The sequence below is a fragment of the Equus przewalskii genome, chromosome 4 (genome assembly GCF_037783145.1).
Source record: "Equus przewalskii isolate Varuska chromosome 4, EquPr2, whole genome shotgun sequence".
NCBI classification, from domain to species: Eukaryota; Metazoa; Chordata; class Mammalia; order Perissodactyla; family Equidae; genus Equus; species Equus przewalskii.
This window is the reverse complement of record NC_091834.1, coordinates 21,005,083-21,032,145: the sequence shown is the minus strand read 5'-3', so window position 1 is coordinate 21,032,145 and position 27,063 is coordinate 21,005,083. Positions and strand designations below refer to the sequence as shown.

The window sequence follows — 27,063 nt, the reverse complement described above, 5'->3', positions numbered from 1 at the left end:
CTCTGGCCCATCAGGAACCTTGGGCTAACTCGCTCTGGGCCCAAGCACGAGCTGTCTCTGCCGGCATTTCTGCCCCAGAAACCGCAGTGGATCCATCGCAGGGCTGTGCAACCGCAGCGCCCACTAGACCAACTCGGCAAACTTGAGTGCTTCCAACCAGAGCTCTTGTTAGCCCTGAGAGCGGGGCTCCAGTCCCCACTGTGTCGGATTCCCTAGGACTGAGTGGGGTCCCGAATCTGCATTTCTAACAAGTTCCCAGCTGCTGCTAGCCAGGGACCACTTTGAGACCCGCCGGGCTAGATAACTGTTGCAATGGATGAAGGTTCTCTTGGGTTGCAAGGCAGAGAGCGACACTGGTCACTCCTCATTCTCCAACTTCAGTCCTCCCCCTCGGGTGCGCCCCCCTCGCCCTTGCCCGGCCCTACCGCTGCCAGGTAGTTCCCCCTCCGGTAGCTTTTCCCCGCCGCGGGGGGCCGGCACCTCAGGACCCCTACTTCACCCGGAGAGGGGCGCACTCTCTCCCTGGGGTAGAGGCCCCAGGGAGAAGCCCGGGAGGGGCTCTGCGGCGGACGGGGAGTCGCCCCGGGGTGGCCAGGGGCAGCCGCGCGGAGTCGCCCGGGCCCCAGGTGCCGCCCGACCCCTTCTGGGCCGCGCTACGCGGGCCGGACCCGGCCGGGCCGGGCGCTCAGGAGCCGCGCGCTCAGGAGCCGCGCGGGGCGGGCGGGGGCGGCGCTCCGGTGGGCGCGGCGGAGCCAGCGCGGGCGGGGGCGAGGCGCACCTTGCTCCCGGCGCCCCCGCCCCGCGCCGCGCCAGCCCCTCCCCGCGCGGCCTGCGCCCCCGCCCGCCCCGGACGGTTCCAGTCCCTTCCGTCCTCTCGGCCCCGCGGCTGTCCTCCGCCGGCCCCGCGTGGGAGGACGATGGGTCAGCGCGGAAAAAGTGAATGAGGGCGGCGGCGGCGGCAGCGAGCGCGCGCCTGACTCGGCCTGGCCCGAGCACCGCCCGCGCCCCGCGCCCGCCGGCTCCATGGACTCGCCGCGCGCCTCGGCGGCTAAGCCCCCCACCGGGTAAGCGGGCGGATGGTCGGGCGGCGCGCGGGCGGGGGCTGCTGTCGGCTCCAACGCCCGCGCCCGCATGGCGCGCACTCGGGGCAGGGGCGCGGGCGCCGGGGAGGGCTCGGGGCAGGGGCGCGGGCACCGGCGCGCACTCGGGGCAGAGATGTTCCCTCTTTGGCCCGCGGGCTCGCGCCCTGCCAGGGAAGAGGGTTGTGTATTTTGTGCACCCGGGTCGTTGCCCAGGTAACAGTGTCAGGCCGAGGCCAGAGCACTTTTCGCATGGGTGTTTCTGTGCGCGCGCCCCTTTTTGGGGTACCTGCGAGCAGAGCCCCCACCCAGCTCGGAGTCTTCCTCAGCCACTTCTGAGTATCCCTGGAGGGGTGGGAAGGCGGTGAGAGACTCGGCCTCGGACTCCAGCTCTGTCACTGACTTTCCCCGTGCCCCCAGAGTTCCAGACAAGTCACCCCGCACCGGGGCACGGTACCCCGCCCCACCGTGCACCCTTCCCCGCAAAATGAAGGGGAGGTTCCAGGACCTCGAAGACGCCTGGGTCTCGCGGTCTCGGGAGGGTTGTAGAGGGCACTGCCTGGCAGGTTTTCATGACATCTGCTCCCCGACCCCGGCATTCGTTTTAGGGGTTCCCTCAACAGTGCAGAGGGCGCGGGGAGGGACCAGGCCCGGGGTGGACATCGCAGCATCGCCCCAAGTCAAGGATTCCATCCCTGCCTGCGCGGTTCTGCCTTTGCCCAAACCTTTCCGGTGTCTGTTTTCCATCCCCACACCTTGCATGTAGGGATTACATGTCACATTCACACATTAGTCGCAAAAAGAGTGATTTTGCTAATACAAGAAAAGGAATCCTGCCCTTCAAACCGGAGCTTGAACCTTGCACAACTCAACCAGGCAGCGACGCCGGGGCGCTGCGGGGTCGCGCGCGGTCCTTGCGGCGGCTGGGCCTTTCTGCCTGGCGCTCCGCGGACCTGCGAACTCCCTCGCAGGCCTGGAGCAAATGTGTTATGAGTCTTGCAAATGGAATGAGTGGCTGGGGTGGGCCCTGCACCTGCTTATCGAGTGGGCCCACTTTCCGCTATAGCAACTGGTCTCGAACGACGCAGCTTTCCGGACAACTAATCTCTTCTCTGTGCAGTCGTGTCCCACTGACTCACCCTGCCCTTGTCCCGTAGGCCGCTGTGTTGCCCAAGTCTGCAAAAGGTTCAAACTGGCTTTCAAAAAAACAAAACAGAACAAAAAAACCTCTCCCTTTAATGCCAGGAAAAAGTGAGCCAGGTTGGCAAATCAAATAATCCTGAAACTGAGAAATGTTAAAAAGAACTTTTTTTTTTTTTTTGCAGTGCGCTTAGTGGTGGTTATGTAATTCCTTTGAACAAATAAACCCCCCCAAAAGAAAATATATGTGGGCAATCCCTTTTCATGGTAATGGGCATCCCAAAATGACGTAGGGAACCGTGTAACAGAATTACCCTCAAATCTGTCGCTTTCGTAGCCCATTTAATGAGCCTATTTAAGGAGACTGAATCGTTTCGTCACTATCACCTTATAAATAAATATGAAGTAGAGAACATTTAAGAGGCCAGCAAAACTGTATCCAAAAAGTATTTGTAAAATCCTTTAAAGAAATCCGATTATTGAAGCAGTGACTCCCGCGCCTGGGCGCCCTGTGCCTGCAGCCTGGTACTGCAGGAGCAGGAGGCAGGGCCGGCGCTGGCGCTTCACGGTGCCGAGGGGGCTCCGGTGGGCCTTCACGTGTGAGTCCCAGAGGGAAGCTAAGCGTTTTTACTATGGATATGACAAAACATGAAATTGTTATGCCCGATGCATTTGGTTATTTCCCCACACTCACATTCAGAGCGTCTAACTGCTTGTTCGAACATCTTTGTCCAAGAAATGTAGACGTGTTGTTTTTAACTTCTCTTATTCCCAATTATTTTATTATTTGTCATTTGTTTTAGTATCTTTAGTGAAGGGACATTAAGAAAATTTCAATGTGCTTATATTTTCCAGAGAAGAATTACGTGTTTAATAATGAGCTGTTGTACGTTAAAATGAGAGGAAAGGAATAGTCTTGGGTTTTTTGAAAATTTTGTATAATTTAGATATATTGCTTGCCTACCAGAAAGAATAGATATGGATGTGGAATTTCTGGCTTTCGTGCCTTATTGATGGCAATCAGTTTCTGTTGGTTCTTTGCTGAAATTACCATTCTCTCTTCTCTGATCTGCTCCTCTGTTACATGAGGAGGAGGCAGTGCTTGCCACGTGCTCCAGGGGAACTGGATTTCTTTCTGATACTGCAATAGCTGGTTATCAAATCAGACTTTCAGGGAGCCGTCATTTTTCCACATGACAGCAAACAACTGATGTGATGAATTTGTTGTTTTGTTGTTGTTGAAGGAACCCACCACTTGTTCTCTTCTTGTGTAGAGACGGGCTGGCGGGGAACAATGAATTAAGGGGGTTTCAGGTTATAAAATGAGCTCTCCGACATCCCTTGTTGAGGATGACTGAAGGACCACAGAGGCTAGTGAATGGGAATCCACTGATGGTGTGTCTACCAAATTATTAATAGAGTGTTATCACTTATCTTTGTTGAGAACACAAGTGTCCGTTTTTAGTTGGATTGAAATTGTATGCTTTCGTTAGTAATTTCAGTAAAACAGTGACTTATGACTAACTGAGCTCTCTGGGAGAAGTATTCTTTTAGGAAGGAAGACATGTGCAAAAACCAAGTCAGACTTGGTGTGGCTTTTGAGGAATTTTCAAGGTCAGTTGAAGTGCAATAATTGACAGAATATTCTAGAATACAAATAAAGGCAAATTGACTTTTGGTGCAGTTTTAAAATATATTTAAGTCCATTTAAGGTAAACTTTAAATTTATCTGTTTACTTTTAGTTTGTCAGTTTGAATATTTGTGAGACGTGTCCTGGTAGTCCATTGTTATGGAACACAGGGTTAAATTTCCCATTGGACCCTACATGAAAAAGAGATAGAATGTTTGGGGTTTGGCAGGATCCTGGTTAATTTTTTTTTCTATGGAGGAAACACATTTCTGTAGAATAGGCTAGTCTCCAGTGACATGAAATGTCAAAACAGCTGGTGCCTTTGATCAGTGACCACATTCAGGCACTATGCTTGTGTAAAAATCAGTGGACGTTTGCTAATCAATTTCATCAAAATGTGAGCTTCATGTAGACATAGCTGGCATTCATTTCTCTGCATAAATTTGTATTTATTAACCAAGTTATTGGAATGAGAAATATTTTTAAAAAATTATTTGAAGTGGGTAACTTGAGCTACACTAGTCCTGTCAACACTCAACATAATATTAAGTGTAGGAGGCCTGATGTTGACAGTAAACATGGCCCGCCACGATGGCACTTCCTGTTTCCACTCTCATGAGCATACAAATATTAATGAAATATTAATAAGTATATACCATAATAACAAGTTCAAGTTTCTAGGCCTTTTCTTTCTTTTAAAAGTTTTTAAGCTTGTGGCTAAGGTATTAGAGAATGTGTTTAGATTCTTTAAAATGATAGCTTATATAATTGTTTGTTACATTAAACTTTTCCCATTTAATTTGAGCTATATTTTTAAAAGGTGTTACTTCTAAGCTGTTCTTTATGTTGGCAAATCATTTAAGAATGTAAAAGTTAGTTATTCTTAGATGTAAAGTGAGATTTTATACTTTTGTAATTATAATTTTTCTTAATAAATTGGAGGAGTTGGACATTTCCCTGTCACAAAATCAAATAGTCTTAGACTATTTTAAATATTTTACAGTGGTTGTGTAAGGATGATGAAACTAAAGTATGATTAAATTTGGTATAAAGATATGTGTGCAACATGGGGTCTCTCCTGCCTCCAGAAACTGCAGTCTGCAGCCCCTCCTCTGTTCTTCTCTGTAGAACCTTCCCCAGGCCCAGGCCAAGCCGATTATTACTGGGTAGGCTCAGGCAGAGTGACAGCCCCCATATACATGCAGGCCTGGGTTCAGTGCCCTCTTTAATTTGGGACCTGGGAAGTGAAGTCATAATTTGTGTGCACCGAAGAGTGGTTCCATAATCATTAAGAAAACAATGATTGTAGGTTCTGTCTACACACCATAATAAGCAGTTTAGCTTTCTCTGCCTTTTGTGCTTTGTTATTAGATTTATGGTTAAATTTCATTTTGCAGTTGATCAGAACATTTAAATAGTGAGTAGATGTACTTGATATCAAAAGAGTGTTTAGATCCAGGATGTGCAAATTTAAAATATAGGAACACTTAGTTCTGATTTAGACTTGAACTAAGTAAAAACATTTGGTAGAGAGTTGATGTATTTATTATGTGCTATTTCCCTACATCTGTTCATTTTCTCCCCGTCCACATTTAATCATGGCGTCTATGGATTTTATGTGTTGGTTAATTTTAGTTATGCGTTTTCTCAGTTACTTTGTACTATAACAGAACATGGATTTGATATTTTGTGACCCACTGAAAGCTTAAATGTCTTCATCTTTGTACTTTTTCTCTACTTAAAATATTTAATATTGATTTATATTGTTGATATATTGATCATATGCCTTTTTTATTCTTTTATGATTTTCATTTATTTAAGTGAATTTAAATTTTAGCCCCTCCCTCCCTCACAGGTTGTATTTTGCTTTTTCACTTGCACCTTGTCACTCCAGTGTTTAGTGTCCAGGGCCACATGCTGGCTTTCAGCACCTGACTCGATGGCAGCATTATGCTGTATCACTTTTCCTTCATGTTTCCATGAGTCTTTATTTTTCAGTTGTCTCTTCCTGTAGGTATATTGCATTTTTTTCTCATGTGTACTTTATGTGGTTTCATTGCTTTTGACAAAGCTAATGATGGTAATTATTTCAGGACCTAATGGCATTTATTCTAGACTACATTCTGCTGTTTTCTCTGGTGAGACAAAATGATAGTGGGCCTCCAACAATATCTGTGTTTCTTAACGTCTGTCTCAGGGACGGTCCCCATGCTTCTGAGCAATCTGGTGAGCTGTTGCTTGCTGGATCATGTCTCTTACAGGTCAAGTCCAAATAGAATAAATTCTACAGCCAGAACATTTCTATTGAAAAAAGGAAAAAAAGAAAAAGCCTTTCAAGCAACTGTTAAAATGTATTATATTTTGCCACATTTCATTAGACAGATTCCCAGTCCGCAAATGCTTTTGCACAAATGCTTTTGCACAAATGCTTTTGTACATCTAACCCCCATGTCCACCAAACCAAGTAATGCCATTTTTTTTCTTTCTTTTTTTTTTTGAGGAAGATTAGCCCTGAGCTAACTGCTGCCAAACCTCCTCTTTTCACTGAGGAAGACTGGCCCTGAGCTAACATCCATGCCCATCTTCCTCCACTTTATATGTGGGCCACCTATCACAGCATGACGTGCACCCGGGATCCGAACGGGCGAACCCCAGGCCGCTGAAGTGGAACGTGCACACTTAACTGCTGCACCACCTGGCTGGCCCCCAAGTAATGCCATTTTAAGAGATGTTGATTGCTTTAGATAAATCATTGAAGTCTTTATCCCTTTTTTAAAAAAAATAATAGAAATGCCCAAAGATGAGCCAGATAAATCAGGAGTCCTGGTTCATCCATCTCCCTCCTTCCTTCTCACACGGTTGTCCAAGAACCCAGATGAGGACCCCTTGTCTTAGGGCTGCTTTCCCCTCCCTCCAGACAGCAGGCTGTCCCGTCTCCATGGACACCCGTGGATGCACTCACATCGCCCTGGGCACAGAGGAGAGGGCAGTGGCTTCCTGGGCCTAGCAGAGTATCTTTCCCTAATCCAGAATGCCTTCTGCTTGGGCCTTAATCCTATCTGACTCTCTCCTATCGACGGCAGGCTTAGTGGAAAGAACACTGGCTCAGGAATAAGAAGACTTGAGTCCAGTGTCAGTTGTGCAAGATTCCTTTTTCCCTTCTGGTCCAAGTCTGCAGGCTGTCCCTGTGTGGCTTCTGCCTGTTTCCCAGCCCAGCACTGTCTGACAAAACTTTCAGTGAGGAAGAAAATGTTCTGTATCTGTGTCTAATACAGAAGCTACTGAGCACTTGAAATGTGGCTACTGCAAGTGAGGAGCAGAATTTTTCACTTTCTTTAATTTTTGTTAATTTGAATGTAAATAGCTTCACATGGCCAGTAGTGTCCAGGTGGACCACGCAGCTCCAGCCTCTCCTATGTCACTATCTGTTTGTCCTTTCTGAACCAGACGGCCCCTGTTTGCTCATACATTCTCCCTTGGCCTCTGGGCTTCTCTTCTTGCACAGAATGGCTCCTGCTCATCTTCTAGCTGCAGCCTCATCGGGGCCTTCAACGCCCCTCGTCTGGGCTCGGAAGGGTGAGCTTGGAAGTCTCTCTCTCCTGCACTGCTGAGTCCCTTGTTGCAAACCCTTGGATGGGATTAGGATTTTCTGTTTACTTGTCTCTGACCTGATAAATTCTGAGCTCCTTGGAGGTAGGGATGTTACTCTTGAGTTTTTGTGGCACAGCATGTGACTCCCAGGGGGAACTCAGTAATGAGCTCTGCTTCCGTTGTGTCGGTGGAGGTATTGGATGAGATGATCTCAAGACTCACACGAGCTCCAAAATCCTATGATTCGAAGTGTTCCCAGAAATTCTAAATCCTTCCTTTGAAAAAATTGACTTTTTTCCTAAACTGCTGCTTAATCTTGTTTCTGCCAGGCTATATGACAACAGACAGATCACTTGTCACTAAAATATTTCAGACTGATATGCTCTGTCTCGGCTTGCCAGTTGTGCAGTCCTGCTCTTTGCAGACCTGGAAGGTGTTAGATATCTTATTTTGAGGAACATAAAGTGACTGTGTTAGACAACCCAAAGTGATAGTGGCTTAAAGAGGAGATAATTTTGTCTCTCTGTTACATAAAAGTCTGCGTCAGTAGTCCAGAGCTGGTTGAGGTGTGCTATGCTCTGAGTGTTTGTGTCCCCCCCACAATTAATATGTTGAAATCCTAACCCCCAAGGTGATGGTATTAGGACGTGGGCCCTTTGGAGGTGGTTGGGTCATGAGGGTGCAGCCCTCATGAGTGGGATTAAGTGCTCTTATAAAAGAGACCCTAGAGAGCTCTGTAGTCCCTTCTGCCACGTGAGGACACAGCAAGCAGTCTGCAAGCAGATGAGGGTCCTCACCCGACCTTGCTGACACCCGACCCTCGCCTCCCAGCCTCCAGAACTGTGAGAAATAAATATCTGTTGTTTCTAAGCCATCCAGTCGGTGTTATTTTGTTATAGCAGCGTGAATGGACTGAGATAAGGTGCCAAATCCGGGGGGACCTGCTTCTTTCTGTCTTGTCGATCTGCCCTGGCCAGTGTGTGGCCTCCATCTGCTCCAGCCTGGCTTGAGGAGGGGGAGACAGATGGGGGACTTACCCTTTACTTTTAGGGTCTGACCCACAAGTTGCACATGTCTTTTCACTCGCATTAATTGACCCCAATCTTTTTTTAATTGTGGTAAAATATACACAACATAACATTTACCATTTTAATCAATTTTAAGTGTACAGTTCAGTGACATATTCACATAAGCATATTCACATTGTTGTACAATCATCACCACTGTCCATCTCCAGAATTCTTTTAATCTTCCCAAACTGAAACTCTGCTCACATTAAACTCCCCATTCCCCCTTCCAGCTAGCCTCTGGCATCCACCCTCCTCCTTTCTGTCTCTATGACTTTGACTCCTCTAGAGACCTCAGATAAGTGGAATCATATAGTATCTGCCTTTTTGTGACTGGCTTAATTCACTTAGCATAATATCCACAAGATTCATGCATGTTGTAGCACGTGTCAGAATTTCCTTCCTTTTTAAGGCTGGATGATGCTCCATATTGTGTGTTTACTACATTTTGTTTATGGATTTACTCCTTGGTGGCCATGTGGGTTGCCTCCACCTTTTGGCTGTCTGAACAATGCTGCTGTGAACATGCGTGTGCAGATATCTGGCCCTGCCTGTGCTGCTTTCGGATATGTTCCCAGAAGTGGGACTGATGGATCATTGGTAGTTATGTGTTTAACTTTTTAAACTCCATACTATTTTCCCCAAAGGCTGTACCATTTTACATTCCCACGCACTGTTCACAAGGGCTCCAGTTTCTCTTCGTTCTTGCCTTTGGCCCAATCTTGATCACTGGGCCATTAAAAGTTTTGGAGGAAGAGGGAACAGGAAGCAGGGCTTCCAGCAGTGTTTGCTGATGTGGTCATACCTCTAACTCTATGGGGTCTGGGAGGAGCTTCGGCATTCGAGGGCAGGCTGGGTAGGTGACCTCGCTCCTCTTCCTTCCTCCAGGATCCTAGAGACCCCTGGTTTCTTCTGAATGGGTTCCCCTGGCAGTTCCTTGGCTTCTGCTGGAAAACACATGCTCAGTTTGCTCTGTGCATCACTCACAGAAACTGGTGCAGGCTCTGTAGTGTGGCAGTGGTTGACTTGATGCAGGGCCGGGTTGGCAGCTGGCGTCTCTGGACGGCAGTCTCCTGGCATCCTGAGCACAGAGAAGGTGGAGATGTCTCTACCCGGCTCCCTTCCAGGAGAGCTCGGATGCACAGGGCTGGCATGGACTGGGTGGCCCTTTTGGTCTGCACCAGATCAGAGCACCAACATTTTTTTTTTTTGTGAGGAAGATTGGCCCTGAGCTAACATCTGTTGCCAACCTTCCTCTTTTCACTTGAGGAGGATTGTTGCTGAGCTAACATCTGTGTCGTCTTCCTCTATTTTGTATGTGGGACACTGCCACAGCATGGCTTGATGGGCAGTGTGTAGGTCTGCACCTGGAATCTGAACCTGCAAACCCTGGGCCACCGAAGTGGAGTGCACAAACTTATCCACTACACCACTGGGCTGGCCCCACCAAAGTTTTTACTTTTTATGATGTCTCTGTTCCTATCATGCATGCCATACCCACTTTTGCTTGTTCAGAATGGGCTACAGCCTGGAAAGGTAGAGAGAAAAGAGAATTTCAGAGCTTGGGCCCTCAGCGTGGCCGCTGTGGGGAAATCAGGGCTTCCATCTCACTGCCGGCCTGGGGAGTTGAGCAGGTTGGAGAGAAAGCTGGCCTGAGATGACAAGAAGTGCCTGCAGGCGTTTGTCACACCCACAGTCTGTGCTCTGCGTGGCCTTAGGAGTCAGACTAGGGAAGAATAGAAATACTGGATATATCGACTCTACAATTATGTGTAAATAGCTTGAAAAATTACACACTTAGGTAGCAAACCGAAGTTAGGAAACTTGATGGGAAAACAGGCTGTGAGTGTGTGAGAACGTGTGAGTGAAGGGGTGTGTGAGTGAGTGAGTGTGTGTGTGTGTGCATACGTATGTGGCGGGGGAGGGAAGTGAAGTCTGACTTCCGGCACTTGGCAAAGCATCAGATTCTCACATCAGATTCTGGCGGTCTTTTCAGACCCAGTGTTTTGGGAGTTGAATTTAAAAATAGTTTGGGTGGGAGTGATAATACAGCAGGAGCATATACTTTTGTTCATGTGGCTAATTTTTGAAACAAATATAATTTTGTTGGCTGGAGCCCTATTACTTAAGATCAAAATCCAGTAATGTTCAATAAACAAACCATTGGGTTGGAAAGAGACTGATCTACTGTGGCCAGAATCTAGACATTTGCCGCCCAGAAAGTAGCTGCTTGCCTAGCTTCCCCACGTGTCTGCCCACCCGCCCTCTGTCTTGCTGACTATAATTGTCATGTAGAATTGGTTTTGAGTAGAACTGAAAACTTTCTCCCTTCTACTCTGCATCTAAACCCCTTCCTACAGCGTCGTGATTACCAGCGTCCTGACAATGTCACATGCAGGAAGAGTGAAATGTAGACTCTTATGGGAGCCAGCAGGGTCACCCAATTAGGTTTAAAAGGTGTCCACTGGCTCCTGAAGTCTGAGTGTTTCTCCCGCCGTTGCCGCTCTAAACCACTCCCCTCTGTCGCTGCTCACATGATTGGTTTGGTTCTAATGCAGTGATCCAAACTTGAAGGATGTGTCCTGAATGAAGTTAGTGTGTGAATTCTACAACATTCAGGAAAGTTAGGGAAGCTGGTTTGGAACTAGATTAACTTAAATTGAAATAGACTTCAATTTGGAATAGTTCCTTATTTATTATCCATCAATTTTTTTTAATTACTGCAGTGTTTCACACTTTTGGAATGATGAATTTTTGGTTATAAATTTTTCTAAAAGGAGGAAAGAAAAATGTTCTTCACAAGGGCTTGCCTTATTTCAGCGTTTTAGTCATCTATGATAATGATATTTTCCAGCTGTCAGGATTGTCTTTGCCTGCCCTGTGCTGGGAGGCGGACCCCCCCTTGGTCCGCCAAAGTTAGCAGCAGTAACCATTTCTCCAGTTTGGAGATGAGATTGTCACATGACTCTGAAGTCTCGAGTTCAGTGTTCTGCTCCTCATCCTGTGGTCATGCCACCACACGAAATAGAAGCCTGGGACACAGTTTCCAAAGGCATGTTAGCTGAATCCACTCTCTGGCTTCCGCAGGGCGGCAGGTGGTCCTGAATGGCTGTTTCTGAACTGCCTGCGTTTCTCAATGGCGTTTTTCTGAAGAAACAGTCATTGTATCCATGTGGCTTCTTCCTCGTATGGGAGAGTCGTGATGTTACCCATTTGATCTAAAGTGTTAGTGCATTTCTAGATTCCTAATGCATTCTGGATTCCTGAGACTCTTAGGTGCAATTGTACTTTTTGAAAGAGATACGTGGATGTGACAGGCCAGGACCAAGCCCAGCTGTTGTGGAGCACAGTTAATGTGTCTGTGACTTAATATGAAGCATCGAATGCAGCCTTCTTGTCTTCCCCAGCAAGATGTTCTGCCTTGATCGTGGCTTATAAATTAATAAACATTTCAAAGGCTCCCCTTTGTCCTGGATGTTGACTCAGCTTGCTGCATCTTGTGCCCATAGATTTAATGAGAGCACAGAGCTCTGCTTTGCACAATAAATGAGCTTCTTTCCAAGTAGAAACTGCACAGACCCAAACTCACAAACTTGCTAGTTGTTTCTCTTGTGGGTAACTTTGGCCAGACCTTGGGCCCATGAGCCGGGTGACTATGTAACTACTTCCCCCGTGAGGGGGTGGTCTCTTTGGACAGGGGGCTTCAAGGGCTAATGTCCTCCATCTCTGACCCCCTAGCAGGGAGGAGCTGAGAAGAAGGAGAGAGCCCCAGGGTGGCCCTTAGGTTCTGGCATTGCTTGTCCTCATCTGCATAGCTAACACCAAGGAACCTTGAAGGTGGAAAAGACGGCCATAGTCATCAAGTAGAACTTACTAAGTGCCCAGCTGGCACCCGGTTGGGGGCTTTTTAGCATCGTGAAAGTTCCGTGCACACGTGTGCTTAACTTACCGAAGATCTGTGCAAGTGAAGCGTCCCTCAATCTATTTTCTTCTTCTTTTTTAAAAAACTTGTTTTTAGTCACTCTCACAAAAATTCTTTCTCTCTGCTGATGATGTTTTACTTAACCTGGGTGGAATCCTCTCCTCCTGTGAGTTATAACTGATGGTTACAAATGACCCAGCAAAGTTGGAAGAAAGTAGCTTTTGTCTCGTTAGTTGGTGGTCTGTGCAAAGCCTGGCTCTTTAGACAGGGATCTGAATGGCAACCCCAGAGGAAAATTGTATGTTTGAAATGTTTTCTTGCTGTTTACTTCTTGTTTTCTGAGTTTAAAATTATACAGTATGCTTATGTCACGGTTAGGCTTTAACTGAGGAGGTTAACGAGAAGTAATGGATGACTCGTTTTGAAACTGGGCTGGCTGTAATAATATACTCCTGTGCATGCTAGGGGTACACACTTCACTTTCATAACATTTTTACTTAGATTGGTGGTGGTTTTTATGATGCTAAAGTTTTGTTGGCATTAAAACGTGTTTTTGTTTATTTTATACATGCAAAAGTGACATATCATTGGGAAAAAAAGATTTTCCACCAGGTTTCACTTGTGTCCCTTTGTCTCTTGTCCGAGTGAAGTAGAGACCACCGCTTGCTTGGCATGAGGGGCCCGGCACTGGAGGCCTGGGGTGTTTTGCATGAGGGACACGAGCAGTTTGCAGCCATCTGGTCACTTCAATGGTGAGGGCATCGATATAAAGAACACTGGGTGGGAAGACAAGGCCTTCAAGTCCCTCTCTGCCGCTTGAAGCTGTGTGACCTCCTCATCCCTCAGTCCCCTCAGGATTAAGATGGAGATGCTTCTGACAGCCTGTGACTGGAGTGTGGTCTCCTGACTGTTGGACCAGTGATGGGTTTTAGAGGAGGACTTCGCCCTGAACCTTGGCTGTGCCAGCTTCACTGCATGATATTCTCTACCCATTAAAGAGAATATAAAGTAAATGTCTGAGTTCAGTGTTGGATGCAGTGTGCGATCTGTCACATATGTTCTGTCAGCCGCTCTGCAGACTACTCACAGCAAAATAATATCATAATTTCTTTAAAACATATATTTGGAGATTAGATAAAATACTGAGCAAGTCTGAAGATCCACTGGAAAAGTGTCAGAAAGGGAATGCCGCTCCAAACAGAACAGCTCAGGGCACATTTACACATCCCTCGTTGAGCTGGGTCGGTAGACAACCTAAATTTTGCTAAGTCTGTGTTTGTCACACATCAGATCTAAGAGGTTATTCAATCCTCCACCCCAAGTACATTCATTTGATAGAAATAAGGACTCAGTATCTGTTGCTTTGACAAACTTCCTCTTAAAATGACTGCATTTTTTGCTGAAGGAAAAAGTGATAATTGAGAGGCTGAACCTGCCTGGCCCTGCTGCTCCTTCAGCCCTGGAGGGGTGGGCTACTGCCCCCACCTCCCACCTCTGTGTCCTCACTGTGTACACCAAAGTACATGCGCACAGGGACCTTGTTAGTTTTGGATGATGGACTTTGCAGTCCACGATTGACCACGTCTCATTTCTCCAGATTTTATAAAAGGGCATAAACCACTTCTACATCTCTGTTCTCTGCAAGTGAATGTAAGAGCATAAACCTGAAATTATGGCCTGTTGTGTTAACTTTGTAATGAGGCTTGGGAAAACATCAATTTATTACTGTATTTTAAAACATTCTAATTTGTAAAGTATAAGTTTTTATTGCAGTGATGGAAACAATAGCTTATTCTAAGAATACGGTCTGTGAGTGGTGTATCGTTGTCGTAGTTGCAGCATTACATTGGGAAAATTGAGCCAATGATTTAGCACATGCCAGAAAATGAGTCACCAAGATTGCCTGGTGGGGTGGCTGGGTGGCTAAGATATCTGCGACGCTCTCTGATAACCACGCTTTCTGCCCTGTATCATATCTTCTTTTAAAACAGTAGCAGTGGTTCATGGTCAGGGAGTGACAGTGAACTCAGGTTGAGTTCCTATACCTTGAAAGCACTATTATCACCAGAATTGTGACTCTTCAGAAAAAAAGAATGCTCTTCTTCTCACTTTACTTTAGCAGTAGAGCGTCATTTCTTATCAAAGTTAACTGCTGGAAATGATGGCATTGTTGCTTTATTTATGCGGCTCCTCCACATTCATTATGCTGGGGGGTGAGGCCAGATCTTGGGCACTTGTTAGCCAGGCAGACAGTCCACAATTATTTCGTAAGCACCTTCTAGCACAGGGATAAGAATTCAGAGAGGGAACCAAGTGAAGCCAAGACATTGGAGATCAGTTAAAACCAACCAAAAGGAAGGGCTTCTGGCCCTGACTGTGGAGCAGTGGCATCTCTCTGAAGCTAGGAGATGAGGAAAAGCTGGTCAGATCTTGAGAAGGGGTCGAAAATTGGATAAACTGTGTCTAGGTGGAGAGGCAGTGAGCACCACAGCGGGGAACTGTCAGGAATGGAAGTGTGAGGACAGAGGGAAGCCCAAGGCCCGTTCCCACCCCTGTGGACTGACTGACAAGCCGAACAGGCCTTCAGTGGGCTGAAGAGGGAGACTGAGGAATGCACATGTTTAGACACCTGAATCGGAGGCTTGGGACCCCACTGCCGGCATCTGGAGGGCCAGCCTGGGCATTTGGATTTTATCTTGAAAAACTAGGGGATCAGTCAGAGGTTTATGAGCAAAAGAGCACCATCCTCATGGGTAAAGTTTGGTCTCAGGAGATAGCACTGAGGCCAGGATATGAGAGAAGCCAGAGAGGAAAGGAGAGAGTCCTGGAACCAGCTGGAACAGTCAGTGTGGCAGTAGCCTGGGCCCAAGGAGCATGGCTTAACCTTGCCTCCAGCAGTGTAAGTGGAAAGGGAGGGACGGTGTTGGAGATACCAGGTGCATGACCCTGGGAGTCGAATCAGGAGGAGGCCAGGCTCCAAACCTGGAAAACTGGGAGAGGTCAGTGTCCTTAACAGATGGGACGGTGGGAGGTGGGTGGAAGGGAGTGGGGAGTTTGGAAGAAAATCATTTACTTATTCATTGCATCAAGTGTTAATATTGAATGTGAAGAGTCAAACAGAACTCTGTCCCCCAGATGCTTAAACCCAGTAGAGGGGAGTGGACGATGAGCATGATTGGCAAGCAAGGCCAGGGAGGCTCAGAGGAGGGGGGAAGGGCTCCAGGTCAGGGCAGGAGAGGAGGAGAGAGCCTCATGGAGAGGAAAGAGCAAGGGACAGTGCTGTGAGGAGAACAGCACGTGAGGATACGGGTGGTGTGGGCTGGATCTCCTGTCACGTGCCCACTGCCCACGGAGCACCACCAACCAGTGTTGCTGGGTGTTTACCAGGCACTGTTTAAAAAGCTTGTGTGTGTCACCTCATTTAATCCTTACCACGGCCCAGGAAGTGGGTGCTATTATTTCTCCCATTTTTAAATGAGGATCCTGGGACACAAAGAGGTTAAACAGCACCCAGATCTGAACGCAGAGTCACGTGGCCCAGCACAGCTCTTAACCCTGTTATGTACTCATCAAATATTTGTGGAAAAGTCACTTCGGGCCCTGAAGAAAGTTCTAGGTCTAAGAGTAAGAAGCGGGGAGGGGCTGGGGAGGGTTTTCTAGGACATGTGAGCAGCTGGAGCAGAGTCAGGTCCTTCAGAGAACGTAGGCATCATGGGAGGAAAGTGAGCATTCGCTAGGGGTTCGGGTGGAGCTCGGGGTCCTCTATGGGTTGGGCTCCTGGTTTATTACTTGAGTTCATTTCCAGTGCTTACCATGAGAAGGCGATTACCTATTTTATCCATGACAGTGAGCCTCAGCCAGCATTTCCACATAGCACAATTGGCAGTAACAGGACGTGGGGACTCAGGCCGAGGCCTGCCAAATGCATACTGTCTCACTCACTGTGGGACATGCTCAGTACCAAGTGTTGGGGGACCCTGGCCAGGCGCAATAGCCCTCAATGCTTTAATAACAGCAATTTTGAGTCTGAAATCTAAAGCATCTATTAACACATAATAATTAAGTAAGAAAGAAGCAAAGCCAGTGACTAGGTTTTGAGGGTCAGAGATGCAGGGCCTGTGTTTGCAGCAGCTCTGGAGGCCAGTGCTGCTCAAAGTGTGGCCCATGGACCTGTCTGCAATGAGATAAGTATGTAGTTGAGAGCGGGCATCTGGAAGCATTTACAGAAGTTTAATGCTGTGATGTCCAGTGAAATCCGTGACAGTCAGAGAAGTGGCCTGATTGAACGGTGTGTAGACAGCTTTGGTCTTGTGGAACTGGTGTGGAAGAACCTGTGGACTGAGTACCCTCTGTGCATTATGTCATTTGTCCCCCTCAGTAGACGTGTACCTAGGTACCATTATTGTCACCATTTTGGGGATGAGGATGTGGAATCCCAGAGAGGTTGACCAACTTGCTCAGGGCTATAGACCCTACGCCTGCAGCCAGGAAGCAATGTGAAGGCCCCTCCTTGTGCACCATTTCAATTGTTAATAAGTTCTATCATTCTCTGAGCAAGACTACCAGCCTCCTGCTGTCCCCACCCCACTTGTCACCCCATCAGAGCTGTACCTCCTTAGGATGCTCCAGCTGGGTCCGAGAAGTTCCAGGCAGGCTGCTGGTCAGTCCCCACTGGAACCTGGCCCATGTGCTGGGGTGATTAATCTTGCAGCTTGTTTGAAACCTGTGACTTTAGAAAGAGAGAGAAACAGGATAAGATAAGCAAAATATGGATTTCTGTAGTCTCCATTGATTTATCTTCTTTTCTGTTCCACGGCAGTCTTGAAGCTGGGGATTTGCAAAAAGTTCTTTGGAATACAATACTTTCTTACCAGCCAACTCTGCACCTCCCAGGCAGCCAGGCAGTGGGATATGGCTGCAGGGGGCATTTGCCAGCAGCCTCACTAAAGCCCACAGTGTTTTCATAATGCCCAGTGTCCTGAGAGGGGTGCCTGTGTGCATGTGCAGATGCGTGTATATGGGCCGTGGAGGCTCTCTCTGCTCATCTTTGGCGAGGTGTGTGCTGTGAAGCCTGTCTGGCCTCAGAGCAGGGAAGGAAGGCACTGGGGGCCTGCCAGCAACACCTACTCCTTGGCTTTTCTGGCCTAGACCATTGCAACTTAGGGAGCAAGGTTCAAGTGGTGCTTCCTTTACTCCACAAGTGCATGTTGTGGAAGGAGAGTCTGGCCAGAGAGTGTTACGGGTAGCGGGGAGGAGAGAAGAGCTGAGATGTGGGAAAGGAGTTACCACTGAATGAGTGCTGTCCTGGGGCAAGTGGATTTGTTCCCAGAGCCTGTGTCTCTTCTGTACTCAACTCAAGCAAGGCTGCTCAAGGCTAGCTAACAATTTTAAATATACAAGATCTTGCCTGCTGTGGAGAGGTGGTCCATCAGTGTTGGGGGTAGCAGTCATTACTATCATCTAGTGAATTAGGCTAAGACTGCAGTATGTGAGATGATAGGGTCTATTTGACAGTAATTTACATGTATGGCTCGTTTTGCAGCTTTCAAAGTACCTACATCTACATTTTGTGAGCCTGCAGGGTGGGCATTTCTTTCCCTACTTTCCAGATGGAGAATGGTCCCATGCATTAATTAAGAGTGATTAAGTGGCCTGCCTTGCTTGTGTTGCTCAAGCCCATGTGTGTAGGTGGTCAGAGCTCAGTAATGATGCAGGAGAGCTGCATAATTACCCTCAAGTATCAGGCAGCCTCAAAAAGCATGACCTGATCACAAAGCTGACCAGGTTGAAGAATGTAGGTGTAGTAATTATCCATTTCTACATGACAAATTACCCCAAAACTTAGCAGCTTCATGTTGGATGGCTTTACTGGATGGTTCTGACTCAGGCTCTCTCATGAGGTTGCAGTCATGCTTACAAAGTGGCTGGAAGATGGCTCACTCGTTTTTGCTAACTTTTGGCAGGATGCCTGAGTTCTTGCCCTGTGGACCTCTCCACATACCTGTTTGAGTGTCCTCACAGCATGGCATCTGGCTTCCTGGTGAGCAAGGGATTCAAGAGGGAATAGAAGGAGGAAGTTGCAGTGCCCTTTCTGACCAAGCCTCAGAAGTCACACACTGTCACTTATATCAGGTTGCATTTATTAGAAGCAAGTCACCAAGTCCAGTCCACACTCAGGAGGAGGGGAATGAGGCTTCTCCTTTTGATGGGAATAGTGTAAAGCATGTGTGCCCATTTTGGAAACTACCAGAGGGCCACCTGAGCTTGACTGCCTTTTTTCCAGAGCACTTAGTTAAACCATTAGTGAAGGCACATGAAAAGCCTACATTGAGGGGCCTTTGAAGAGGAGATTTTTTGTGTGTGTGAGGAAGAGTGGCCCCGAGCTAACATCTGTTGCCAATCTTCCTCTTTTTGCTTGAGGAAGACTGTTGCTGAGCTAACATCTGTGGCAATCTTCCTCTATTTTGTATGTGGGATGCTGCCACAGCATGGCTTGATGAACGCTGTGTAGGTCTGTGCGCAGGATCCAAACCTACGAACACTGGGCCATTGAAGCAGAGGGTGTGAACTTAACCACTATGCCACAGGGCCAGCCCCTGACGAGGAGATTTTATAACCAAATTCCACTGGAGGTGGCGCTGGTACAAACTTTTCTGATGGTGGGCTTGAAATGTGCCAAGGCTGCATGTGGCAGTTTTCTTTATACAAGTATGTGTTGTTGTTTATATAAAGATTCTTCAAATGATGAAAACTTAGTCTGTCATTGAAAAAAAAACCACAACAGATCTCAATTACCAAAAAGTGACCACGTCTCTTTGCAATAGTTCCAGCCTCTTGCCCTGGTGTAATTCCTAATAGCGCCCATTTCACTCACAAAATTGTCCTGTTTGGACTGTAAATGTTGTGATTGCTCAGCCTAGATACTGCCTCAGCAAACAGGAGGGGCCTCGTTCAGTCCTCATGGCTGTTAACCAGGAGTGTGTGTCAGAATCACCTGGGGGCTTTTGTGTTTTTTATATGTTATTGTTTGTAACTCTCCAATTAATATATTTACATCAAAATTCTTACTGCATAACACAGATATCTGGGTTCTTTGTCATGAACTTGTACAAGAACTAAGGTACATTTACAGTACTTTGGGGAAAAAAATTTCAGTTCTAGGATTAGTCATCCCTTTAAATCAACTACATGTGACCTTATTGTTATAGGATAGGGGTTAACAGACTGAGAATGTCAGATTTTCCTCTTTTTTTTAAATTGAGATATAATTGACATATAATGTATTCATTTTAGGTGCTCAACATAGTGATTTGATGTATGAATATATTGTGAAATGGTAACCAGAATAAGTTTGGTTAACATCCAACACCACACATATTTACAAAATTTTTTATTTGTGTTTTGTTTTTTGTTTTGAGGAAGATTAGCCCTGAGCTAACATCCGCTGCCAATCCTCCTCTTTTTGCTGAGGAAGACTGGCCCTAAGCTAACATTCATGCCCATCTTCCTCTACTTTATATGTGGGATGCCTGCCACAGCATGGCTTGCCAAGCGAACCCGGGGCCGCTGAAGTGGAACATGTGAACTTAACTGCTGCAACACCGGGCCGGCCCCACAAAATTTTTTTTTTCTTTTGATGAAAACTTTTAATATAGTTTAAAATCAAAAAGTGTGATGTCTCCAGCCTTGTTCTTCTTTCTCGAGATTGCTTTGGCTATTTGGGTTCTTCTGTGAGTCCATACAAATTTTAGGATTGTTTGTTCTATTTCTGTGAAAAATGCCATTGGAATTTTAATAGGAATTTCGTTAAATCTGTTGATTGCTTTGGGTAGTATGGACAATTTAACAATATTAATTCTTTCACTCCGTGAGCACTGCTTTCCATTTACTTGTGTCTTCTTCCTGGGGGATTTTTGAATAAACACAGTCTCAGCTTCTCCCTGGGACGTTCTGATACATCCAGGTGGGGTGAGACTCAGTGGGAGTGGTTTGAGTGAGCTCCCAGGTGATTCAGATGCCCAATCCCTGCTAAAGATTATCCATTCATCCACCCATCAAGGCCTTAAATGAATGTATGAATATAGATATTGTTCCAGCTCTCCAGGAGGCCAGTCTTGGACTGCTCTTTAGTCTGAAAGAACTGTCTACCTAAGGCACAATTGTTCTGTTACAAAAACTTCCTCCTCAGAGACCTCTCCGTGTACATTTTAATGCACTTCACAAGATTTAACCAAGATGCTTTGGAAAAAGATAGTCAAGCCCAGCTTGCAAGCAAGCACTCCTGCTATCCTTAGCACCTAGCTGAGAGTAATCAGCAACATCGAAATGGGTTTAAAGCCTTCTCAGGCATCCACCTTGAAACAAAACTGTTCTCTGAAAGACGTTGCAGGTCACTTATCTCGTTGTTCCCCTGCAGAAGTATTTGTCTGAAAAGTAAATTGTTGATCAAAAGAGCCATGAAATACTTAACTTGTATAAAAGGATGCTTTGGTAAAAAAACAAAAACAAAAACAAAGAAAGAAAATAAAGCCAAGCTTAATTTTTTATTTTTGATTGCCCTCATTTAATCCGACATCTTCCAACATCTTAGAACAAACTGAATTAAAATCACATATGTATGATCATCTCTGTGATAAGTTTTTGTCACATTTCTTTCCATATTGTAGTATTTAAAAATGAAATGACCCATTTTTACTGATGTAAGACCGTTTTAAAATTTATTCATTTTAATTGGCTCACGATTTTTAAGTAATTAATTAATTAAATTAATTAATTTAAAGCATTAACTAAAATGCATCCATGTGCTGGCATTTTCGGTGTGGATCATTTGTTCCTGACCTGATGGAGCCCACAATATAGAAGCCATTACGGCAGGTTAAGGCGAACGCTGTAACACGGATGTGTACAAAGTGCTAAAGGAACACCCAGAGAAGGAGGGGCAGCTAGTCCTGCTTGTAGGGTGGGGCTGAGATAAGTCAGGTTTATTTTTATGAAAGGCCTTCTCAGAAAATGGTTCTGCTGAAGCAGTTCATAAATATAACACTCCTTCCAGAGGCTCGCGGCAGCCCCAGAGGAGCTGTAAATACCGCACCAAGATTAGCTCACATAAATAGACACTTAGAGGTTTATTCAATGGGGATTTTTTTTTCTAATGCTTAAAAAGGAGAGGAAAGAGGTGTGGATAAGTGCAGACATCTGTGAGACTGTCAGGATCCGGCATTTTCAAAAAGGTTAACAAGAAAGTTGAGGAGATTCAGTTGTACCGCCAGTTCTCTGGCTTTGCTGGCAGTTATTGGACACACCATCTGTGTGGACCTGCAGAAAGCCAGCAATATGTCACAGCTAAGGAGGAGTGTGGTCTGATGGACCCTGGGAGCGTGTCATATGCTGCCTACCTTGTCACAGGATGTCATGTTTGCTTTGCTGGGTGGGTCCCAACCTTGCCAAGAAGTCCCTGTCGATGATGGTGTGACAGGAGAGGCCTGCGTCACTGACTGCATGTGAGGCCGGCCACTCACAGGATTAATTCCTTGCTTCCATTTAATTGGGCACTATGTTTTTAAGAAAGAAGCAATTTTGATAACTTTGACTGAACAGGTGATACATATGAAACCACGATTATATATAGATTGAATGCACAGACCATGTGGAAGGACAATGTTCTCTCTATAGGGGACACAGAAGTATGCATATATTCCTGTACTAGTAATATCAAGTATAGGAAAATATTTAACCTTTATTCAGACAAAGTTAGGACTAAAGTAGTTCTTGACTGATGAAGAACTTGACGTTACTATAGACGGAGGAACTGTAGTTGATATGACGGGAACGCTGTGCGTAACCTCAGGCCTTTAGCACAGAATGGGGTAAGCGTTCTTGTAGCCAGAGGTTCTGTTGGTTCTCAGTTATGAATTTTTTCACTCATGCTGTTCTTCTTAGTATTTTGAAGATTAGTTTCTTTTTAAGGAATTTATTCTTTTTCCTATGTGTGATTGAGAAGCTGTACTGAATTTTGTAACTACTAATTGAGGTATATTTATGTACAAAAACTGCACATGGTTAAAGCATAGGGCTTGATGGATTTCAATATATGCTTACATCTTGAAACCATCACCACAATCAAGGCACAGGGTTTTTCTCTCACTTTCAAAAGTTTTCTTGTGCCTCTTGGCAGCCCATCTCTCCCTCCATCTGTACCTGGGCAACCACTGATCCCCTTTCTGTCACTATAGGTTAGTTTGTATTTTCTAGAATCTTCTATGAGTGGAAATGTATAGTACATACTCTTTTTTGTCTAGTTCTTTCACTCAGCATTATGATTTTGATATTCATTTCTATTATGGTGTCTCTATAGTTCATTCCTTTTTGACAGGAGTGTTCCACTTATTAATTTACGACAATTTCTGTCTATTCATTCTCCCGTTGATGGACATTTGGGTTGTTTCTGGGTTTTGGCTGTTACAAATGACGCTGCTACAGACAGTCTCATTTATAGTCTTTGTACGGGCATACACTCCCTTTCTCTTGGGTGAATGCCTAGGAGTGGAATGGCTGAGGCACATCGCAGGTGTATGTTTAACATTTAAGAAACAGCCTAGCTATTTCTGTGTGGCTGTACTGTTTTACATTTCACCAGCAGTGAAGGAGAATTACAGTTACTGGGTCAGTCTTTAATTTTTACCATTCTAGTGTGTGCAAAGTTCATCAAATTTTAAGTGTAAATTTCTTTTACTAAGGACATCGAATATGTTTGGCAGCTTACTTCTTCACTTCAGTAATTGTCTTAACTCAGGGGAATATGGAATCAGTCCAGCCAGGGATGGCAGCCTTCACTGAGAGGTGCCTTGTACGTTGAGCAAGTATGTGCCCAGGCCTGGGGTATGTGGGTGTCCCTGTGGTGTCCAGATCCTCTTTACTCGGGGCTTGCAGGGAGTGCAAATAGTTGGCCTTGAGCAGGCCACAGGACACTGGGAGTTTGGCCCAGTAATACTTGCTTAGTTTCTGATTCAACCTTTTTTTCTTTTTTTGCATTATCATCATTCAATTTTAAATAGTACTCATCCTAAAAAATAGAAAAAGACAACTTAGGAATAGATCACTTTCCTGGGGACTTCCCTAAATTCAGTAATAAACAGCCATTGATTTGAAAATTCAGTTAATTCCACTCAGTGGATTACTTCAAATGACAGAAACAGAATATTTTTCCTTTTAAAAAATATGGTGGAAATTTTCAAACATACAAAAAGTAGAGAACACTAACTTTTTTTTGGCTTCATTATTTTATGGGAAAAGCCCATATGCTGTCCTTTCATTTGTGAATCCTTCCACATGCACGGCTAACTAACAAGGCTTACCTTCTCCTGGCCATCGTCGATCGCATTGTCCTGCCCAACAAAAGCAACAAAACTCCTTAATAGCATTTAATTCCCTCTCTCTCTTAAACTTCCCAGATTGTCTTCAGGGTAACTTTTTACAGTTGCAAAAGTGACTTTTGAGCTGAAACTACTGTCTAGGACACGGTAAGACAAAGAATTTGGTCTCAGTCATTTTCTTTCTAGCTCATCTCCCATTGGTTCTTGACACTACCAGAGTCTCCTCAGTTCCTTCCTGTCTCTTCTTGTCACTCCCACTCCCTCTTTGCTTGCCAGGGTCTCAGCCTCGCTCATGTTTTGTCTCTGGGTGCCTCAGCCTGTCATTCCCGGGTGTGTGCTGTGCACCCACATGTGCAAGTGTTTGATGGTGTATCCCATCCTGAGCCCTCTGCTGATGGCGGCTGGTGGGCAGCTGCTGTGCCCTGTAGGAGGGATGAGAGGGCAGGGTCATGATCCTGGGCAGTGCAGTGTGGTAATGCCAGGACAGAGACCAGCCCAGAGTGACAGACCAGCACAAGCTCCAGGAAAGGCGTCTGCAGGAAGAGGGGGCACGGAGCTTGGACGGAAGGTCAGGGTGTCCAAATGGACAGAGGAGTGTGCATGACAGCCTAACGGAAGCCATCTTTGGGAAAGTGTAATTTACTATTTAGTATTATCATTTTACAACTTAATCTGCCCTAAGCTTAAAGACAGGGAGGAGGCTGAGGTTGTGTGGGAAGGAGTAGGAGGGATGGCAGGGTGTCCAGGGCTGTGATGGGTTACATAGGAGTTTTAGAAAAAATGACTCAACATCCTCTGCACCTTCGTCTCTGTATCTGTGTTATTTGGAGGTACACTAACCTCTGGGTTAAGATAAGATTGGGAAGGCCAAGCACAGAAGGTTCCATGACGCAGACACATTTTTCTCCAGCCTGAGTTTCTACATCTCAGGTTTCAGGTAAGCTCAGTTGGGAAGGAGCCCGGTGGTCCCCTGGCTTGGCTGTCTGCTTTACCTGTTGCTTAAGAACTCGAGTTCCCCAACAATTAACAATTGGATTTCAAAGTAAGATAAATGAGATGTGCTGGTGGCCCTTGGTGTCCTCTAGTAACTGTAGCACATAATTGATACAACAGGCATGGAGACTGGCCCATTTTCTTGTGTCTCTGTGATAGTGTGTACGCATTTGACTGTGTTTGCTCAAGTACAACTGTCAACCTTGCACAAGTGGTGCCTCTCCTATTCAACTTGAACATGTGGGCAATCTGAGTTACCACTGCTCACATGGACATTTCCCTTCCCAACACTTCCTGTGGTAGCTCCGTCTGTCTTCCTGCCTGTATGCAGGAAGGTTAATAAAAACAGGAGCAGAAAACCAGGCCAGGGAACAGCAGAGGGGGGAGAGATGTTAGCCATCTAAGCAAGTCCACGTGCAGTGATGCGGCATCAGCTTTGTCTTTGTGTTTCTGACAAGCTGGGCAGAAAGAGGAACACTGGTTTCCATAGTTCTTGTCATTGAAAGTAGGACAAGTTCCAGTTCCTCAGAGAAGGCGTCATTTTTCCTGGCACTAAGAGGTAATTAATTACTCGCAGTGGTTTGTTCTGGTCACTGCTGCCCACCTACCTTCCATGGCTTGCTGAAATGTTCACTTCTAATTGACAGACGTTGTTAGCACACCTACTATGTGCAGATTTTGATATTAGTGACTGCAGCAGAGTAGAAGGAGCTGGGCATGGAGCCAGACTACTGTGGGCATCACGCTCTGGGCAAGCGCTGGAGAGGTTGGGTCTGTGTGTCTGGGAGGACACCACGTGGGAAATGAATGGTCAGTTCTTCCACACAAGGGGATGGCAGGAGCAAGGCCCAGAGGTGCGCGAGCGCAGCCTGTGTCTGGGAAGATGAGAGAATTGGTTCTCCAAGAGGGGAAGCCAGTGGAGAGAACACGTGGCTGGAGCAGCATGTGAAGCACCTTCGTGCTGCTCATAGGAGCCTGTCTGTAGCCCTCGGAGGAGCCAGGAAAGCTCATCAGCTCTCTTTAGAAACTAGCTCTGGCACTGTGGGGAGGGCAAGGCCGGAGCCGGGAGAGTCAGGAAGCAGCTTTTAGGGCCCAGGTAGAGGAGGAGGAGGTTCAGAGCCCCTCGGGACAGGCGGTGGGAGGGAGTGGAAAGAGGAAGAATGTCAGACACGTGTGAGAGATAGAATTGATGGACTGGTGACTAGTTGCAAGTGCACAACGAGGCAGAAAAAGGTGATTTGGGGTTTTTAGCTGGAGTGATTTGGTCAACAATGACGATAACAACAGTTAACATTTGAAGGGCTCTTTGCAAATCCCTTTTGCTAGCGCTGAGATTCCGTTGTCCACAGAGTCCTGTGCAAACGGCAGGACACATCCTATTAGTCTCATTTTACTTGCAGCCCAGCGAGATGCAGAGACTTATTCAACACAGCTGGAAGTGGCAGAAGCCAGCCTCAGGCCCAGTGTCTGACTGTGTGCCCTTGGGTGGTGGTGGGCAAAGCAAGATCTGGAATCTGGAGCCACTGTTTGGAATAAGGAGCAAAATAACAGCTTTCACTTGGGAGGAGGGTGTAATGAAGGGGCTGCGGAGGTGCGGTTGGCCTGGCATTCACAGACCTGGCCTTTGCACCCTGGCAGGGCGGCCAGGCTGTGGAACCGGCTTGGGAATTCACAAAGGCGGAGCACGAATGCCCAGTGACATGTGAATCTCAGATAAACAATGAATATACTTTAGTGTAAGCGTGTCCCAAATATTTACTGTTCATCTGAAGTTCACATGTCACTGGGCATTCTACATTTTTCTCTGTTATCCTACCAGGATAAGGAAACCCAGGTTACAATCTATGAAACCAAACTGGATGTTTTCAGCTGTCACATGGTGCCATTTGGTGACCACAGCCGAGAGTGAGAGAGTCCCCTGGGGAAGTGTGTGAAGTCAGTGTGGAGGAGCATGCCACCACCTGAGGGCTGGTCCTGAAGGCTCAGGCAGCAAGGACCGAGACAGAGGGAGGGAATACTGGGGCCGATGGTGCAGGAACAGGCCCTAGGAGGGCTGGGAGCCACTATCATGAGGAGGGGCCATCTGTGGCTTCAGTCAGCACCGTGGGTTTAGGAGGGCAGGTAGTGAGAGGACAGTGGGTGGGTACGGATTTTCCTGAAGATGTCCAGTAGGAAAGGGGAGGAGAAAAAGAGGACAGAACAGTTTGCAAAATAACCAGAGGGTGGTCTTGGTCATTATTTGAGATGGAATAATAAGTTAAAAAGAAA

The 27,063-nt window shown here is 46.3% G+C and overlaps 1 protein-coding gene across 5 annotated transcripts in view; it reads left to right on the top strand.

The window, feature by feature from the left end:
* The first annotated feature begins 719 nt into the window (after positions 1-719).
* The window catches only part of COBL (cordon-bleu WH2 repeat protein), a 277,967-nt gene continuing 251,623 nt past the window's right edge, over positions 720-27,063 (top strand). For 3 of the 5 annotated variants that reach the window (XR_011539005.1, XM_070615628.1, XM_070615632.1), the window contains exon 1: positions 755-1,064. Coding sequence is in view for 4 of the 5 variants with exons in the window: in XM_070615628.1 (XP_070471729.1) it covers positions 1,024-1,064 (41 nt within the window). In the remaining variant the exon portion in view is untranslated. Of the gene's footprint in view, positions 1,065-27,063 lie in introns of all 5 variants that reach the window. The other 2 variants (XM_070615616.1, XM_070615623.1) reach the window with 2 other exon arrangements.